The following is a 20,176-nucleotide window of genomic DNA, read 5'->3' on the forward strand; positions in this document are numbered from 1 at the left end:
AAGTAAGAAGAAGAAAAAGCCCAGAGGCAAAAGGTAGATAATTTAAGTTAAGAAAAGCTGGCTAGAAACAAGCCAAGCTGAGGTCGGGCATTTATAAGTAAGAATAAGACTCTGGTGTGATTATTTGGGAGCTGGGTGGCAGGCCCCCCAAAGAGAAAAGAGTAAAGAGTAAACAACAACCAACTACATGCTCCAGGTAAACTCTTTCTACTATAAGTTGCCTTGGTCGTGGTGTTTTATCACAGCAATAGGAAAGACACTAAGGCAGGCCCTCCGGGAACACCCACTACTGTTGTTTTACTAAATGGATATGTTGTCAACCTGCCCTCTGAATATTTACACATGTACCAACAGATCAGCTCTGCTCTCAGCCTTGGCCAGGCAAACTCTGTCTTCAGTAGCTGCAGGGAACATCCGAAAAACCGGTCAGAGTACTGAGGAGAAGCGGCTGCTGGGTACCCTGCTTAGGTGAGACATCTGTATTGAGCCTCTGACCCGCAAGGTTCAGGGAACAAGGCAGAAGTAAAAGAATGTAAAGGACGGGATGGAAAGAGTGTTGGAGATTGTCTTCTACACATGACATGGCCATTACTCTCATGAACTCACCACAGTTATGGTAACCTACACAAGACTGAGCTGACAAGATCAGTCGGCATTCTAGGGGGCAGCGCTAACTGAATGGAGTTGGGGGGAGGGAGGAGACGGGGAAGAGGGAGGACACAGACAAGATCAAGACACATTGTATACATGTATAAAGTTGTCAAAGAATTAGTAAAAAGGTATTTAAAAGTTAAGATGGTGAAGATGGAGAGTTTTGTGTTTATCTGCAAATATATTTTGAAAAACATGACAAATTAGTTCCAATGCTACCTCACATTTAATTATTGATCAAATTTATCAGGCACATGTGATATTAAAAGTGGAATCCTACAGAAGAAAACTGTTTCCTAAAATAAATAGAAGGCTTCTAATGACAGCAGAAAGTCTATAAGCCAAGATGTCTTAGAAGACTAAAGGCATGTGATTACAGGTTACTACATAATATAGAAATAATTCTAAGTGAATGCCAAAACATCTATATAATCTATCACTCAATATTCTTCATTATTTTATTTCTTAATTAATTTTTTAAATTAACTTATTTCAGTTTTAACAAGATGTCAAATCAAGTTAAAAGTCAAGAGGTCAAGTGTCACCCATCGTCTGTGAAAACACAGTATCTTATCAGACAGCCTTGAGAGCATCAATCACCAAAAAAGGAGATAAATATGAATGAGTCATTGGAAACTGTTCCACATCTAAATGCATGAGCACTCTCCCATTAAACAAGTTCTCCGGAAACAACCAACTCTAGCCATCCCTGAACACCGCCACCCTTTGAGGAGAGCCTGATGACGATCTAGCCATCCCTGAACACCGCCACCCTTTGAGGAGAGCCTGATGACGATCTAGCCATCCCTGAACACCGCCACCCTTTGAGGAGAGCCTGATGACGATCTAGCCATCCCTGAACACCGCCACCCTTTGAGGAGAGCCTGATGACCGATCTTTTATCCCCTGAGCTCATTTGATGTCTTCAAGATGAGTTCTGTCTAAAACCACTAAGCATTCATTTTTGAGCCATAGCACAGCCAGGAAGACAGACCCCTGGTTGGATTGCTAAGTCTGTTTATCAAGGCTCTCCAAGGGGAAGCACTGTGTTAGACACTGAAATAGCTGAGACGTGCCAGCTCTTCCTTTACAAAACACATAAAATGAGAAGAAAGAAAAAGAGGTGGAAAAACAGCCCAGGATCAGTAAATACAAACTGCAAATACGAGATGCCATAGATACCTTATGCTACGAACTTAAAACTGTAATTATTGATCCCAAAGAAAATATGACATTAAGTGTTAGAAAAGAAAACCATGTACCACAGGCAAGGGCAATGCCTCACTATATAAAGAAATACCACAGTAATCTGCGCTGTGTGACTCCGGGTTGATCTCTCCAGTCACTCCCATTCCTGTGTGTGTGTGCAATGCACATGTGTGTGGGGGTCAAAGGACAACCTCGGGTATCATTTCTCAGGCCCTGTCTACTTTGGGGGAGTTGGGGGTATCTTACTGGCCTGGAACTTGCCAAGCAGACTAAGCTGATTGTCTAGAAAGGCCCAGGGACCTACATGTCACTGCTTCCCCAGCACTGGGATTAAAAGCCATGAAGCTTGTATATAAGAATGAGTGAGTGAGTAAATGACTGAGTGAGTGAGTGAGTGAGTGAGTGAGTGAGAGTGTGTGAATGTGTGAGTGAGTGAGTGTGTGTGTGTTCTGGGGAGCAGGTTCAGGCCCTCGTGTATAAGCACCTCACTGACTGAGCTACCTCCTATATTTAAGCACTTCACTGAGCTGTCTTGCTGGGATTCTTCAGGGACTGCAGTGCCTGCTGGAGACAAGGACCTGTACAACAGTCACACTTACAGAGACGGTCCGTGTGCCAAGAGCTGGCGGTAAGAGGACAGCACCGGTGCAGCCTTCCCCTGCATCATCACCAGTGTTCAATTCACACTCAACAAAACCAGTGCACTTTATTGTCAAAGGGAAAGACACGGACACCTGTCGGCCTCAGCAGACTGACTATGTCTTCAGGTAGTCAACTCCAAAATAAACCACAGCAAAGGACAAGATGCCAGGGCCCAGCACAAGTGGAGCCCGTCAGAACACTGGTGTCTGAGTTCCCAGTGGGCCCAGTCTTCCCCAAGATGGTGGAGATGGGGTTCCATGAAATGAGTCTTTAATTAAATGGGGTTTAAGTGCAGAGAACCCCAGGCCCCATCCTATGAGACTCATTTATACTACTCCAGAAATTTGGGAGGCCAAAGTAGAATACTCACTGCATTGCAAAGTAAAAAAAAAGAGGTCTGTCCAACAGCACAGTGGCGAGGCTAACTTAAAACGACTCGGATAACTCACGATTCAGGCAAGGCTTGCACAGCCACCCAGGCCCAAGTTAGGACAGGGAAACTTACATATGTTGCAGGGACATTTCAGATATGCAGGGACAAAGAAAACTGATGTGGGATGTCTTCCTATATGCTGTGAATATGTGTTGCTCCCATTGGTTAATAAATAAAGCTGTGTTGGTCGATGGCAAGGCAGGATAAGAGCCAGGAGGGAAATCCAAGCAGAGATGCAGGAGAAGAAGGGAGGAGTCAGGGCAGACACCATCCAACCACCCAAGGGGCAAGATGCCAGCAGACTGGTAACACCACGACCACGTGGCAAAATATAGATGAATAGAAATGGGTTAATTTAAATTGTAAGAGCTAGCTAGTAATAAGCCTGAGCAATAAGCCAAGCATTTACAAGTAATATCAAGCCTCTGAATGATTAGTTTATAAGCAGCTGCAGAACATGGCGGAACAAAGAAAAGCTTCCACTTACAAAAGGCACCAACACTGTGCACACATACATCCACATTAAGCCTAAAAAAGCTTAATATATATTTAAAAGGGGGCTTCTAGACACAAAAATGGAGCAAAGGGCAGCTTCCTAGCTCATGTCTCTCACTGTGAGCCGTGGCACAGAATGGCAACCGGCCTAAGAGCATGGCTGCACACTACTTAGTACTGCTCCCCAGAGCTGGGTTGCCTGCGGGTGCATGGCTACTTTGAGAGACAGCTTCTGGCCTCAGGACTGGCAGCACCAATTACCTCAAGAGGATGATAGGCATTGAAGAAACTCCTTATGGAGTTTGCTTTCAATGTGGCAAGGCTAGTCATTTGAGCAAGAAACTGCTCTTGCCTGGACTGCTTGACAGTATGCTATATAAACTGGACATACAGGACCCACAGGAAAGTGACTGCTGAACTTGCCAAAAAAGATGGGATGGTCCTTCATGGGTCCTGCTTCATGGAAGAGTCTGCCAGACATTCTGCAGGCCACATAAAAAAGCAACTGACAAATTTTGCCAAAATAGGTGGGACAGTCCTTCAAATTTCCTGCTTCACTGAGAAATCTGCCAGATACTCTAGGCCTGTAGGCTAAAGATGGATGCCCCAATGTTGCAGAGGAACTTTGGGTGACTGTCTAGGCAGCCAGATGTCTCTCTCATTTCTAGAATTATGGAAGTTGCTTAAAATGCACTTCCTGTTTACTCAGGTAATATTATATCCTTCTGGGGTCTTTGATGGACCTGAAGACTAGATAGTTATAATTACAATTTTCCTTAGTTATGATAAATTGGATATGAAACTTTAGACTCACAAAGATAGGATAGATGAGAGAATATTTTCTTTAATTTTTGCCAAATACAAATAGACTAAATATTATAACTATAATTCTTGCTTGATAACTGTTGTTCTTGTTTTTGCTCTTTTTTGGGGGCCCGCCACCCAGTTCCCAAGTAAATCACACACTGAGGCTTATTTTTAATTATAAATGCCTGGCCTTAGCTTGGCTTGCTTCTTGCCAGGTTCCCATAACTTAAATGATCCTATCTACATTCTACCTCTAGGCTTTTCCCACTCTCTTACTTCCGTAAATCTTACTCTTACTCATGGCTGCTGTGTAACTGGGTGGTTGGTTCCTGATGTCTTCCTCCTTCTCTAGCTACTTCCTTCTTTTCTCCTCCCTTCTCCCAGATTTCTCCTTCTTTATAGATTCTCTGCTTGCCAGCCCCACCTATCCTTTCTCCTGCCTTACTATTGGCCAGCTCTTTATTAGACCATCAGATGTTTTACACAGGCACAGTAACAAAAGTAACACACCTTAAAACAATCTACTACAGATAACTGTTTTGTTATATGTAATTTTATTATGTTAAAGTTAAAATCTTCCTTTTTGATTAGACAGAGAAGGAGAAATGATGTGGGATGTCTTTCTGTAGATTGCAAATATGTGTTGCTACCACTGGTTAATAAATAAAGCTGCGTTGGTCTATGGCAAGGCAGGATAAGAGCCAGGAGGGAGATCCAAGCAGAGATGCAGGGAGAAGAAGGGAGGAGTCGGGACAGACACCATCCAACCACCCAAGGGGCAAGATGCCAGCAGACTGGTAACGACCACGTGGCAAAATACAGATGAATAGCAATGGGTTAATTTAAGTTGTAAGAGCTAGTTAATAATAAGCCTGAGCAATAGGTTGTGGTGGTACTGTGTTCCCCAAAATATTGTGCACTCTAATAAACTTATCTGGGGTCAGAGACAGAACAGCCACAATATTAAACATAGAGGTTAGGCAGTGGTAGCACACGTCTTTAATCCTAGCATTTCAGAAGCAGAAATCCATGAGGATCTCTGTGTGTTCAAGGATACAGCCAAGCATGGTGACTCAGGCCTTTAATCCCAGGAAGTGATGGCAGAAAGCAGAAAGGTATATAAGGTGTGAGAAACCAAGAACTAGAAGCATTTGGCTGGTTAAGCTTTTAGGCTTCCAGCAGCAGTTCACCTGAGATCCATTTGGATGAGGACTGAGAGGCTTCTAGTCTGAGGAAACAGAATCAGCTGAGGAACTAGCAAGGTGAGGAAGCTGTGGCTTGTTCTGCTTCTCTGATCTTCCAGCATTCACCCCAATAACTGGTCTCAGGTTTGATTTTATTAATAAGACCTTTAAGATTCATGCTACAATAGGCCAACTATTTATAAATAATATCAAGCCTCTGAGTGATTACTGTATAAGTGGCTATGAAACCAGGCGGGAGGCAGAAAAGCCTCCATTTACAGACAACTAGCATTTGGTGTCCACAGAACATAGGACAGAAGCTACCACGTACAAGCGAGTTTGCAGAGATCCCAGGTGGTAGAAGTTGTGCCCATGGGAACAGCCTCAGAGGCAGATTCCTCATCACCAGTGTGTCAACTCTGGCACCCAAAGTTTCTTGCCAAGGTCTTTCTGAATAGGAAAGGAATGTACCACACACACAGAAACTGCGTCTCTCCCCTCTGGACCTTGCTTTGTCCCTGTGAATTGTAATCAAAGGCTAGAGCTCCTGGTTTCCAGCTGAGTCCTGAAAAGGGAGCACAAAGGGCGTTTAGCAGGTGTCTGAGGTGAGGGCTCATTTTTTTATTCCTTGGATCTTTCCTGCAAGAGAGCCTAGTCCACTCCTCCATACACAGCTGACTCACAGGGCTCTCTCCTTCCGGGTGCTAATACCTCCTGCCTGCCTCTCTGAGGGTTACTGAGCAACTGTCCTAGGGTCCTGCCACACAGGCACCTGCTGCTTCTTGTCTACCAAAGCAGTGACCACCAAGTGTGGATACCTACATACTTACTGTAGCCTGGTCTGCTTCGTGGAAGTCACAAAACACGGAAATTACTCACTAGGGATTCTTTCCTAGGCCCCTTTTTGTAATGAGAGTCACCCATGTGGGGAGCTGCCTCTTCCAGGTACATCAGTCAACATGGCCAACACCCTACCGTTTGCACACACCTGATGTCCATTCTATAGCTGGTGAACGCCGGGCTGTTTCTACTTTGGAGCTGTTATATACAGTACTGCTATGGGTGTTTTGCTTAGCTCCTGGGGTACATAAACATACAATCTCAGTGGCTAGGTATCAAGGAGTCGCCTAAGCCATGGCATCTGTACATCTCAATTTTGGTACCTAATATCAAAGGGTGTTCCATGTTTAAACTCCTGCCAGCAACATACACAGGTAAGCCTTCCTGTCTGTATTTTGGTGTGTGGGTAATGTTATTTTTCAGGGTTAGTTTTCATTTTCATGACTACAAATGAAGTTAGCAGGTGTGTGTTTGCTGATGATGTAGACATACTAGTTTGTTGGGGCTTTTGTTGTTGTTGTTTTGAGGGCCTGTTCATCTTGACCACTAGATGGCAGAGTTCTTCCTAGACACGGATCTACTGGCTGAGAGAATCCAGCTATGGAGTCTTCTGTGGAGAAATGAGAACAAGAAAGAAAGGCCTATCTGTTCCCTCAGAAATTGCTATTTCCGAGAACCAACTGTAACAATGCTAAGATAAGTATACAACCACAATGCACAATGTGGAACAGAGCAAACAGCCTGAAAACCAGATGCAAACAACCCCTGGGTCATGCCACCAACTCCAACCACAGTCTTCAACACACTTTGGGGACAGACTGCAGGAAACTGAGGGAGACAGTGGGTATGAAGCAACGCCTGACGGTGAGCACTTCCACTGCCCTTCTCAACGATGTAAGTAATGGTAGAAAAAAACCAAGTAATTAACAAATGTTCAGATGTACTTTTAGTATGCAGAAGCCTGTACACTAAAATCCTCCATTTCCCACATACTAAGAAACAGACCTCTATTTAAATAACCTGGAAACCAAGTTCTTATTTCTTTATCATTCAGTGTTGGTCACAAGGACCCGAGATAAACTTCTAAATAAAACAAAGGTTTTATTTTGGCTCAGTTTCAGAGGCTTTTGGTCTGAGACTGGCCCCACTGCCCTGAGCCTGTGGAAAGGAATCACATCACAGCAAGGAATACCCAGCAGAGCAAACCATTATGTCATGGCTGCATCTCAGATCCATATTGAAGGCATGCCCCCAAGAACCTCCCACTTAAAGTCCAGCTCTTAAACGTCTCTACCACCTTCTGGGAATAAATTCCAGGCTGAGGACTAAGGTTTGGGACTTCTGGGAGACACTGAGGATCCAATCACAGCACTGGCCCACCCAGGTCTTTTTCTGAATGGTGACTCCCGGTACCAGATGTGGCACCCCACACCCTCCTTTCTCGGTGTGTCTCCTTTAACTGAAATCTCAAGTGCATCACAATGCCCTGGGGTTCTCTATTGGATCTTGGTTCTCAGGGAGAACACCTCTGTGAACTCTTGCCCTGGGGTCCTACAAGACTTCAGGAGCTACAGGACTGGTAAACTGCCCAGGAGGAGTCCTCTCTGAGAATTTCTTAGTGACAGATTATGATTTGATGCTTAGTTAGCTAAACTTATCTGTCACATTGATTGCCATATCTGGGCTCAAGTCACTTCTTATGAGGTAAGTAACTGTCTTATTATATATTCCTAAAATTTTTAAGATGCACAAAAGAGACAGAATTGGGGAAGACTAAATTCACAAGACAATTTAGGAAATTTAAAGTTTCTCTTCATTCTAAAGTGGCAGTAAGAGAATGCCTACAAATCGTTGGGATTAAAAAATACATTTAGATAATCTCTCGGACTTTATTCAGAAATTCCTACTATTCGAAAACACCCCGACCTTCAACCCTGAGCCCAGCCCTTCTGAAGCAGCAATCAGTTGAGAAATGAGTCTGAGAGAGTGAGAGGCAGAGACAAGGGTTTCCTTGTCAAATCAGAGTGCTGGGCCATGGGGCTAGGGCTCCTCCACCAGCACAGAACTTTGTCATCCTCACTCTTCTCCTTGGGGACTGGCTGTCTGCCAATCACTAAGGGCTTGCTGTCCACGGTCCCTTGCCAGGCCAGGCCAGGCCAGGTGAACAGTATTACAGCAGTCCGCTAGCCACAGCGATGGGAGAGGACAATCAGGATAAACAGCTCTTGACACTCACTATGGTTGTGAACCATTGAAGACCATGAAACATCAGTGTGTCCATGGCACAAGCAAAGCTTTAACAAAGGAACTGTCTTACACGGAGACAGGCTGCAGACATCTAGTAACGCCCTTTCTACTTTCAGTGGTGTCTTAACTGAATCATATTTATTAAAAAAAACTGGGTTCTCGTACTAAAATAAAAATTCACCCACACAGTCTTTAATGTTCAAACCAAAACCCAAAGTGAGACCAAAACATTTCATAAAGTGAAGGGAACCCACAGTCCCTGGGAATATAAGAAATCCCTCTTTGGTAAGAATCAAGTTGATCAGTTCCTCTCACATTCCAAAATATAGTCAGGAAATCAAAACTGCAGGAATAGTCAGTCCCGAAGTTCTGGTGTGAGAGTAAGAATTTCCTGCAGGCAAAGACCTTTGACCCACTGTCTACTGCCACACAGTCTGAGGCAACTTCTTTAATGGGTTTTGGGTCTGGGATAATTTTCATTGTTTAGGGGCGTTGGTTACAAGTTGTTGTCAAGGGTTAGGAAAAAGGCTAAGCAAAGGAGATTAGATTTAAGGTTCTTGTTTAAAAAAAAAGAGAGAAAGAAAGAAAGAAGAAGAAAAAGACAATTACTAGTTTTAAATATTTTACATTGGATTGGATTGTTTTATATTGTATACAAATTATATATATATTGAAATTGATATTGTTAGAAAATGCTATATGTATATTTCTAATTGTACTTATACCGTTCATTTAACAATGCAATTTTCTGATCCTTGAATGTTATTATTACCAACTATTAGGATATAAAGAAATGAAAGTTAGTAGTTAGACATTACAATAGAACTTGTAGTCATATTAGATATGTTTTAAAAATTGAGCAGATATATTTTAGACAGGTCATCTTCAAACCCTTCAGAGATCTACAGAATATGGCATTTAAAATGAGGCAACTTCTTTAGCTCTGAATAAACAAATCACAAGTGAAAGAGAAAAACCACATCCAGGGTAAAGTCCCACGCTGAGAACTTTGTTTCAGAGCATTTCCTGAAAGGGGCAGTGCAGCACTCCGCCCAACAGACAACGCCGTATCGGTACTACATCTCCAACAACCTTTCTACAGCGAGCAGAGACAAAGCACCATCTGTGAAACAAGCCCTGAGGACTCTCCAGGACCGGCACATCGGCAGACGGTCACCTCTCAGACAGCGCTTTGACCAGAGGTAAGCTTCACCCAGTGACTTCGTGGTAAATTATTATCAGAGGAACGCTGTGTTTACGAACAAAATCTCCGTTTCTTCTGATGACACCCGGAACAACAGGTTACTCTTCTTCCATGGTTTGGTGCTCGTTTTCAGTACTTTATGTTAATAGTAAGTGCGGAATTTTAATTACTTCATTACTTCCTTCCCCTTCTTCCCTCCAAACCTCCCCACATACACCTCCTTGCTCTTTCAAATTCATGGTCTCTTTCTCATTCATTGTTGTTACATACACACACACACACACACACACACACACACACACACACACACACAGATCCATCCTGCTCAGTCTGTATGTGACTTGTATGTATGCTTTCAGGGCTGGCCATTCAGTGTTGGATAACTAGTGTGCCCTTCCCTGGGGAGGATAACCACTGGTGTGCCCTTCCCTGGGGAGGCCTCTCTCTCACTTCAGCACAGGAGTTCCAGCAGCTCTCTGTGTAGGCCGAGGCCTCACTGTCTTTCCCCCTCCATTTAGTGTAATGTTGATAACACGACGCATCACAACGTATCTCCATGTCTCTGTCTTGTGGTTTCAATTATGTTCCTTCACGAATTTAGTTGGTTTTAAGGCAAAACTACAGGTAATCATGGAATTAAGCTTTTCAAAAGTTAACCTGAAAGCCAGCCAGTTTTTAACACTTACCCAAAACCCTGCAGAACACAGCCTGTAACGGTAATATCGAGACACACACATGGCACTGGAGCAGATAAACAAGTAAGATTGGTGATAAGTAGACTACAGAAAAGCAGCCCAGGAGGGAGGGTGAACAGACAGGACAGCCAAGATGGGTTATAAATAAGGGTTTCCACAGCAGTATCAGGGAGGAGGAGGGAAGACCATGGAATTTCATTTACTTTGCAATGCTACTGTAAAATCCACGGAGTTAAAATGTTTAAGCCTCTAAGCCAGTCTCCTTTGATTAATGATATTTAACTTTTCTATGCAGTAATTTTCTCATTTGGGTAGAAACTAATGTTCTAGTTATAGAAATGTTTGGCGGCGCTTTCTAGACAGGGCCTGCTAGCTGGCCTGGACTCCCCGCCTCCGCTGCCTTCTGAGTGCTGAGGTCGGGTGCCTCTGCCACCATTCTCTGCTTCATCTGGAATTTTCATACAGGTTTTAGATATATAGGATTTTATTCCAAAATCACATTTAATCAAACACGTGACAGACAGCAAAGGGGGGGAGGACACACGGACCACGTCCTTGTCCACAGCACTGCTCAGTCCACCACCTGACCACGGGCTGCTAATCCTCCCTATAGTTTTCACTAAAGAGATATTCAGGGCGCAGTAGACATAAGCACCCTACAAAGTGGCATTTTAAAGAAACTTCTCATATGCCCCCAGGTTCCATCTCTGCATAGGAGTATTTCTAAAGTCTGCTGGCATTACAGCCCGGGTGAGGGGATTTCACACTGACAGCTGCTTATCTGTAAACACTATCAAACTTTACCCATGTTAGGACTTCGCAGGCCTCCCTCCCTTTGACAGAATTTATGTTCATCCAGGCAGGGCAGGAGTATGGAAGGACCTAGACTAGAAAAACACCCTCAAAACACGGCTTTCTATGTCCCACTGATGCGCAGCACTCAAATTACAGGACTCTGGTAAACAATAAACGGCAGCCCCTGCCTCAGGTGCTCCCAACTGCACACCTGCTGCTCTAGGATGCTAGCAGACCACGACACAGAACAGCAGTGAGTCTAGACCTACAACAATCTGAAGAGAGTACAAGATGACACTGGGAAGAAATGTTCGCAACTTCAAAAGAGAGGGTGTGGGATCAACAGGGAACTACACGAGACCTCACTGACAAGGCTGACAAAGAGCTGCCGAGGGTCAGCTCACCCAACACTCGCAGACACTGAGCACACCTACTGTGCGCTAGAAAGACAGCAGAGAAAGCAGCTGGAGCAACCCAAGCTCCTACTTGCTCACACGAGCTACGTCTCCAGCTGTTCTGGTTCTTCTGCTAGTCTTCTGATACACGCTTTGTAAATTATGGTTGTATTTAGTGACTGAAAAGTATCTGAACACTGCTTCTGAGTTATAAAATAAATAGAATAAAAATGATAGAAATGGGCAAGCCATTTTATAAGATTTAAAACCCAGATTGGCCCTTCTCCCATTACTCCAGAGAATTCTTACTGTCTCCTAATTTGATTATTTGGGAACAAGAGAGATGAGCAAGGTCAATGAAACTGGTTGAATCTCCCAGAGCATTATGGTGCCTGAGGCCATTTTAACTGACCAGTACATTATAAAGACTGGGTCTGGGCATGGTCATGCACACCTTTAGTCACAGCACTCGGGAGGCAGAGGCAGGCAGAACTCTGTGAGTTGGAGGCCAGCTTGGTTTAAATAGGGAGCTCCAGGACAGTCAGGGTTATACAGAGAAACGCTGTCTCAAAAAGACAAGAAAGAAAGAGAGAGAGAGAGAGAGACAGACAGACAGACTGACTGACTGACTGACTAGGATTCTTAGCTCAGTGGGGTACATAGCGTATGTGAGGACCTGTGTTCAATGCCCAGTGCTACAAAAATAAAAACAAAAAGTAAATAATAGCAATAACTTCTAGGGTATGCGTTCTTGAAAAATACTAAGGCATGTACAGGGATGTGATATGAAATGCCCTCAAAATTGAAACTCACTAGCAGCAAAGAAGCCAGAGATTGTTCAGCACCTGTTTCCAACCAAAGCTCTTACCCTCCTTTTCTCACTAGTCCTGACAGTTTCTGCACATCATGGGCACAGGCCTGCTGTAAGATGACGACCCCCAGCAATCGCGATCAGCTGGTCCTTTCTAACGGCTCGAACCCAGATGAGTACAAAATCGCAGCCCTGGTCTTCTACAGCTGCATCTTCCTGATTGGATTATTTGTTAATGTCACTGCATTATGGGTTTTCAGCTGTACGACCAAGAAAAGAACCACAGTAACCATCTACATGATGAATGTCGCACTACTGGACTTAATATTCATACTCAGTCTACCCTTTCGGATGTTTTACTACGCAAAGGGTGAATGGCCATTTGGAGAGTACTTCTGCCACATTCTTGGGGCTCTGGTGGTGTTTTACCCAAGCCTGGCTCTGTGGCTTCTTGCTTTCATTAGTGCTGACAGATACATGGCCATAGTGCAGCCAAAGTACGCCAAGGAGCTGAGGAACACTTGCAAGGCCGTGCTTGCGTGTGTGGGGGTCTGGATAATGACCCTGACAACCACTGTCCCTCTGCTGCTGCTCTACGAAGACCCCGATAAAGCCTCCTCCCCTGCCACCTGCCTCAAGATTTCTGACATTGTCCACTTAAAAGCTGTCAATGTGCTCAACTTCACTCGGCTCCTGCTTTTCTTCCTGACCCCTTTGCTCATCATGATCGGGTGCTATGTGGTCATCATTCACAGCCTCCTACGTGGGCAGACGTCTAAGCTGAAGCCTAAGGTGAAGGAGAAATCCATACGGATCATCATCACGCTGCTGGTGCAGGTGCTCATCTGCTTCATGCCGTTTCACGTCTGTTTCGCCTTCCTGATGCTGCAGGGGGAGGAGACCAGCTACAACCCCTGGGGAGCCTTCACCACCTTCCTCATGAACCTCAGCACATGTCTCGATGTTGTCCTCTACTACATTGTGTCCAAACAATTCCAGGCTCGAGTCATTAGTGTCATGCTGTACCGCAATTACCTCCGAAGTGTGCGCAGAAAAAGTTTCCGAGCCGGCAGTTTACGGTCACTTAGCAACATGAACAGTGAGATGCTGTAAGTCAGAGCAAGCAGCCTGTCTTTACTCTCTTTAAAACTCTTCTTCTATCTACTCTTGAGTGAACCAGCATTCTATACTATCCAGTCCCTTCTCTGGCAAAAAAAAGAAACAGTAATAATAAACTTTAAAACTTATGTGGTACTTTATTATTCCAGCAATATGACTAAATACTGAGTATTCTGATACGCTCATTTATTTTTAATCTTACAACTTGTATGAAACATGTGCAGGAGCCACTTGTAGTGACCATGCTTGGGATCCCAGCATTCAAACAGCAGAGGAAGGCCAACCCAGGCTACATAGTGAGAATCTGTCTCAAAAAACAATAATAAAAATACAAATAACATGTTCATGAATCACTTGGGGAGGGTCACCCAAATTAGGTTTCATAGTCAAGCCTTATCTGAGCAGGTTAACTGGCTTAACATTTTTTGATTAAATTCTGTACACAAGTGACTCATGAAAGGGGGGAAAATAAGCTATTGTTCAAAATAATTTGATAGATCTCCCTTACATAGGTTCACACTTGGGATGGCGGTCTGAATTCAGTATTCTATGTTCTAAACATCAGCTCTGCAGGTCTCTACACAAGCTGCTCTGATCATCTCACCACAAAGCGTAACTGGTGGCAATGGGGAGCTCCAGCCACCTCTCTATGCCTTTTCTTCAGCAAGCAGCTGCTGCTTCCCAAACCCCACTTACGGCAAGTGTTGGGAAGGTAACTGAGATCCCATTTCTGCCCCAATAAACTGACACATTCCTATGACACAGATGTTAAGTGGTTAAATAACTTCTTACAATTCCAACAGCTTGCTCTCCTTACACAGTTAAAAAATGCATTATAAATTTTTTCCAAGCTGTGTTAGTTGGGGAATATTAGTTCTGACCCTAGTCTGCCCAACTGATTTCTCCATAAAGAAATGTCTTGTCTAAAAGTAAAGGAACCGAACTATAAACTATAAAATGACTCAACAACTCCCTCTACAAAATCTCCTTTATTATTACTCTTTTGTTTTGGGACAGGATGTCACTCTGGATATCCTGGAACTCAAAGATCCACCTGCTTCTGCCTCCCTTCAGGTCTGGTACCAATTTTTTCAACAATAAGCAAAAATGTTTACAAACATGTACCTTCATAACTATAGGACCCAGGAGCAAAGGTGGAGCTCTGATGCAGCTTCTCAAGAGAGGAAATAGTCAAGATTTCAGGTTCAAGAGCCAGGTGAGTAAGATCCTTTAACAAACATGAGAGAGACAGACAGACAGAAGGAGGGAGAAAAGGAGGGAGGGAGGGAGGGGGAGAGAGAGACAGAGAGACAGAGTGAGAGAGAGAGAGATAGAGAGAGACAGAGAGAGAGAGACAGAGAGAGAGAGAGAACCCCTGTAGTTAATCCGCAGTTTAGGGTACACATGTGGGGTGTAACAGTCACGGGGTGGTGGAGCACTAGCCTAGCCCGGGTGAGGAGGCCCCTCATCTGACTCTCAGCCTAGAGGGAAGGAAAAGTGGCCTCAGCACAGCTTACTTTCAACTATTCAGACAAATGCACTCTTGGGCAAGTTCTCTGCAAGCTCTTTCCAAAAGGTTTCCTTGAAGAATGTGGTGTAGGAAAGCATACTGCGAGTGCAGACACAAGCAATGAGATGAAACGTGTCCTGTGGTCCTCGGGAAATCAAGTACAATACAAAACAGCTCATGGAAGCATCGTTTGTTTAGCACTATAGTCAGGCGTTCTTTAAGATACATTGTATTTAGTTATTTATTTATTTAGCACTATAGTCAGGCGCTCTTTAAGATACATTGTATTTAGTTATTTATTTATTTAGCACTATAGTCAGGCACTCTTTAAAATATATTATATTTAGTTATTGTGCATGTATACATGTGGGCACATGTGTGCCACACCAGGTGTGTAGAAATAACCGTACGGGCCAGTTACTTCCCTCCACCATGTGGGTGCCAGGGATCACACTCAGGCCTCAGACTTGGTAGCAAGTGCCTTTACCCACTGATCAATCTCACCAGCACAAACACACTCTAACATATGAAAAAATTCAAATTCAATTATTTTGGAGGGGTTTGATTCTGGAAAACAAATACTTACATACAAACACTAACAACTAATAAACAATAGGTTTATTAGAGCCAACGTGTCAAGCACAAGTTACTAGACACAGCTAACATATTTAGCTTTTAATAATGGAGCTACTTTGAAAACAATGGAGGTTTTTTCCGAGTTAAGTAAGTTGTGAACATCCATTAGCTGTCAGCTGAAGTTTCTGCACAGAGCACTGCAAAGAGCACAGTCCAACCTCTGCGGCCATCAACAGCCTGGCCTTAGAGTCTGACCGGGGCTCACGTCGGCCATCACCCTGTCGGCGTCCTTGAGTGTGTGCACCAAGTACATGAAGGACCTAGGCTCCTCCTCAAAGACCTAGTCAATAGCACAGAGGGTCAATGAAGACAATTCTGTGACATGAAAATAAGCAAATGCAACAAATATTCATTGAATTAGTAAAACATTTGCTATAACACATACAAAAGGACAAGCAATTCTGCCAAATGACAAGAGGTAGCCAAGAGCAAGCTGGCTGGGGAGGCTGGGGGTGGACAGCACCAGATCACAGAGCTCTAGGAAAGAGGGAAACCAAGCACGGGGCTTGCTACACATGCAGCCGGTAAACCAGCCCTCTTCGTGGCCCTGTGCAGTAGAGCACCTCCAACTGACGAGTGACGGTCAGATAGAAACCGAGCTCAGAAACAGCCGAGTCCAAGCATTTGCAAGATGTCACAGAACTACAACTAAGCAGCACAGCTGGAACCGAAGCCTGCGATGGCAACGTCCATGCTGCCTGCCCCTCCCACCGTTCCAGACAGTACCTGTGGAGTCTGACCCTTATTCCAAAGAAAACGGAGATTTTGAGGTTTTGGTGTTTTGTTCTTTTTTAAATTCCAGCACAGCTGTGACAGTTGTTTCCATTCTTTAACACTGATTTTTTTTTATAGTGTGCATGTGCGTGAGAGTGTATGTGAGGATGTGTGTGATTGTGTATGTGAATGTGTGAATATGTGTATGTGAGTGTGAATATGTGTATGTGAGTGTATCAGTACGTGAGGATATGTCAGTGTGTGTGAATGTAAGTGTGTATGCAAGTGTGTGTGTGTGTGTGTGTGTGTGTGTGTGTGTGTGTGTGTACATGCATAGGCTACAGCACACATATGGAGGTCACAGGACACTCACTTCTCTCCTTCCACCTTCGTGTGAGTTCCAGGGATCTAGTGTTACTATTATCTAGTCTCATTCTTACACCAACACATCACACACATGCCTCCAAAACTCAGTAGCCTTTGTTTAGAACCAATAAGGAGGCCTAGGCGATGCTGCTGAGTTCACACAGAATCCTTCTTCAGCACAGCACCCTGCTCACAGGAGCAGCAGCCCACACTCCCCAGTCTACCACACTCACACACATTCAACTCAACAAGGCTGTACAGTAGTGAGGACACAGGATCCTATATCCCCACTCAGGGAAGATTCAGAACCACACGTTACTGAAACAGTTGAAGGGCACCGTTAATGCCAACTCTAACTTAACACCTGTTATATATCTTATCTAAAACAAAGATCCAGTCTGCTTTAGAATCAAGGGACCTAATATACCTGACAGTTCTCAAACCCATACTGTAAAATTAGAACAAGGCTAAAGTTAGTGCACACAGAATTTTAAATATCCAGTTTCTCTAATTTTACACTATCGTGCCTCTCAAACACAGGCTCCTATATTTAACTCTGATATGCTTTAGGCCTTTTGCATGTGCTGGAAACTCTGTTCTTGGCTCCCAGTTACCCCACACGCTAACAGTTTGACTTGAAAGCACAGCTGAGCTGGTCTGTCACTGTTGGAAGCATACAGCTATCATTACCTGTACACTAACTTTGCTCTACCCTTGGTGGAAGTATAGAAATAACCCAAAATTTCTTCAGAAACTCAACTTCAGTACATTTATTTTATTATCCAGGTGAATTAAATTTGAATTTTTATGTTTAATTATCTCATAAAATTACAACAGCACAATATCATCATAAAAATACATAAACAAATTCAATTTGAGGAATTCAGGGTGGCTGTAGGTTTATCATCCCAGCACCTAGAAAGCCTGAAGCAGAAGATTCTTTAAATAGAGGCCATCCTGGTCTACATATAAGACACTCTCTCAAACAAAGATTACAAAATAATTTCAAAGCTGAAAGAAAAAGGAAACTACTACGAAATTGATGATTTTAAGAGCATAAGGAATATGTAAGTATACACTGGATTTTCTTTACACACATATATACTATATCTGAAAATATAAAATATCTTTTTTCTAGACAGACACTCACTATGTAGCCCTGGCTAGCCTGAAACTCACTATGTAGAGCAGGCTGGCCTAGAAATCACAGAAATCCACCTGCCTCTGCATCCCAAGTGCCTGGACGAAAGGTGTGGCCTCCACAGTGCCTTAAAGGACCTTTGGTGAAAGTTTGTGAATGACGGTATTTCCAACAGACTTAAGAATCCTAAACAATCAACTCCAAACTATAAGCTACTTACAATCCAGAAGGCAGATTATTGGCCACAGTGACACCAATCAAATACTGCACGGCTTCCACAAGAATTAGGTCAAACAAGGCTGACAAGACCCAGGAGCCCAGCAAGAAGGACTGAAAAAGAAAAACAAAACAAAACAGAAAATGTGTCACCTAAAAATAAATAACAGCTATTTAGTTAGCATGAACTCAAGGGTGCGTGGGAGTTAGAGGGTTAAGGGTATACACACACACACACACACACACACACACACACACACACACACATTGTATCTATATATATTACATATATATAGCATATATATGTATACATGCATAAGCATAGTTTTATATTATTTGGTTTCGTTACTTTCCAAAATTGGGAAATAAACCGTAATTGTTTATATATATATATGTATTAGTTTCTAGAATTTCTAGACATGCTGAAAAGTGACATTTAGTTAAAACATACTGCTAATAAGCAGCACATATACTATTAAGCCAAATACGTGACCAGAATTTTATTAACTAAAGTTTTATTAAAATTTTTATTACTGGCACACACAATGCTGTGTATTACCACCACCATCATTTCATTATTTTTTCATGCTATTGGCTTAAATTTAAATTTTTTCTTTGGATAATGCTGAAGCCACAGATGAGATTTAGAATCATGTTTTTTAAGAGATAATTATAAATAATACACTGAATTTTAAAAATGGAAGACATTTTAAAATAAGGGGCCAGAACAGTGTTGCATACCTGTAATCCCAGCTATTCTGGGACCTGAATAGGTGGGCTAAAAACCAGAGGCCAGCTTGGGAAAATAGGCAAGACTTTACTTCAGAGTTTGAATGAACACTAAAATGTAGGCTGGAGACGTAGCAGGTGGAGAGCCTAGGAAGCACCAGGCATGCAAATACAGAATACAGACAAGGGCACTTCACTCGGGAACCTCAGCACAGAAGGCTAAACATCAAATAACTTACTGCAAACTTCCTGCTCCCATATCTTCTTTCAAATATTCTGAAGTTATAAATAAGAAGACTACTGCAGAAAGTATCTTTCAAGTCAAGGCAAACTATTCTTCCACATATCAGCCTCCAAACCTAGACAGGGATGAAAACAGCAGCGAGTGAGCGAGCTCTGCCCAGGCCCTGCCACACTCAGCGGTCACGACGCACACGCAAAGGTCAACTCAGCATGCCTAACGTCAGAGCGCACCCTAGATTCCCTGAGATGGTAGCAAGTCTCTTTGCTTACTATAATAAGACGCATCCTGCTAAGGCAGCAAAGAACTCCTCGTAAAAACCTCAGTGGTCGGGGCACCTGCTGCAAGCCTGACACCAAGAGTTCAAGCCCCAGAACCCACACCTTAATGGAAGGAGACAACTGACTCCACACAGTTGTCCTCTGACCCCCACACGAGGCACCATGGTGTGCTCACCACCACACACACACACACACACACACACACACACACACACACACTACGTAAATAAATGTTTTTTTAAAAAAAACAACAAAGGAAAGGGATGTTTAGTAGGACACACACACACTCTCACACATAGAATCAGCTGAAATAAAAGACTAATAAATGTTCATTTTATTATGTTCATGCTACTGAATTTAAAAGCAAAGTTGTGACAATTTGAGTAAAAGTTCAAAAATATCTGAGCTTCATCACCAAAGAACCACACAGATGGCAAGTTTGGGGAATTGTTGATAAATACTAGCAGATTAAAATGTTATCAGCTTTGAAAACCCATCTTCTGCCTGGGAGAAAAACAAAGAAATACATAAAGAAGATGCTACTTTACAAAGGCCTATTGTGAGTCTTCAACGTTTTTCCAATTTGAATGATCCTGATGGTATCTGCAAAACACTGATGTCATTTCCCTTCACAGTCAGAACAAATTAACCCTGTGCTGCCTCTGATTTATTGTGCAACAACACAAGATTAAACTTGCCATGTTAACTATTTTTCAATACATGACTCAGTGTCGCTAAGTGTTGTGTGATATTTTGTTTGTGTTCTGACAAATAAGTTTGCTTGGAGTCAGCGGGCGGAGCTAGCCACTTGTTAA

At 43.2% G+C, this 20,176-nt stretch overlaps 2 protein-coding genes across 3 annotated transcripts in view; one reads left to right on the top strand and one right to left on the bottom strand.

Annotated features, from left to right (window-relative positions):
* The window catches only part of Ubac2 (UBA domain containing 2), a 184,008-nt gene that overhangs the window by 125,634 nt on the left and 38,198 nt on the right, over positions 1-20,176 (bottom strand). For both annotated transcript variants that reach the window (XM_052732403.1, XM_052732402.1), the window contains exons 3-4: positions 19,079-19,198; positions 18,115-18,224 (exon numbers count right to left, since the gene is read on the bottom strand). In XM_052732403.1, the coding sequence (XP_052588363.1) occupies positions 18,115-18,224; positions 19,079-19,198 (230 nt within the window). The remainder of the gene's footprint in view (positions 1-18,114; positions 18,225-19,078; positions 19,199-20,176) is intronic.
* Gpr18 (G protein-coupled receptor 18) lies at positions 8,673-13,606 on the top strand. The gene is made up of 2 exons (XM_052732397.1): positions 8,673-9,710; positions 12,483-13,606. Exon 2 carries the CDS (start codon positions 12,526-12,528, stop codon positions 13,519-13,521), a length of 996 nt encoding a protein of 331 aa, XP_052588357.1. The 5' UTR covers positions 8,673-9,710; positions 12,483-12,525; the 3' UTR covers positions 13,522-13,606.

Source organism: Peromyscus californicus, unplaced genomic scaffold (assembly GCF_007827085.1).
Source record: "Peromyscus californicus insignis strain IS unplaced genomic scaffold, ASM782708v3 Scaffold_12__1_contigs__length_115047231, whole genome shotgun sequence".
Taxonomy (NCBI): domain Eukaryota; kingdom Metazoa; phylum Chordata; class Mammalia; order Rodentia; family Cricetidae; genus Peromyscus; species Peromyscus californicus.

Excerpts from the sequence above, each read along its gene's own strand:
- Gpr18 (XM_052732397.1), top strand. The coding sequence starts at position 12,526 with ATGACGACCCCCAGCAATCGCGATCAGCTGGTCCTTTCTAACGGCTCG.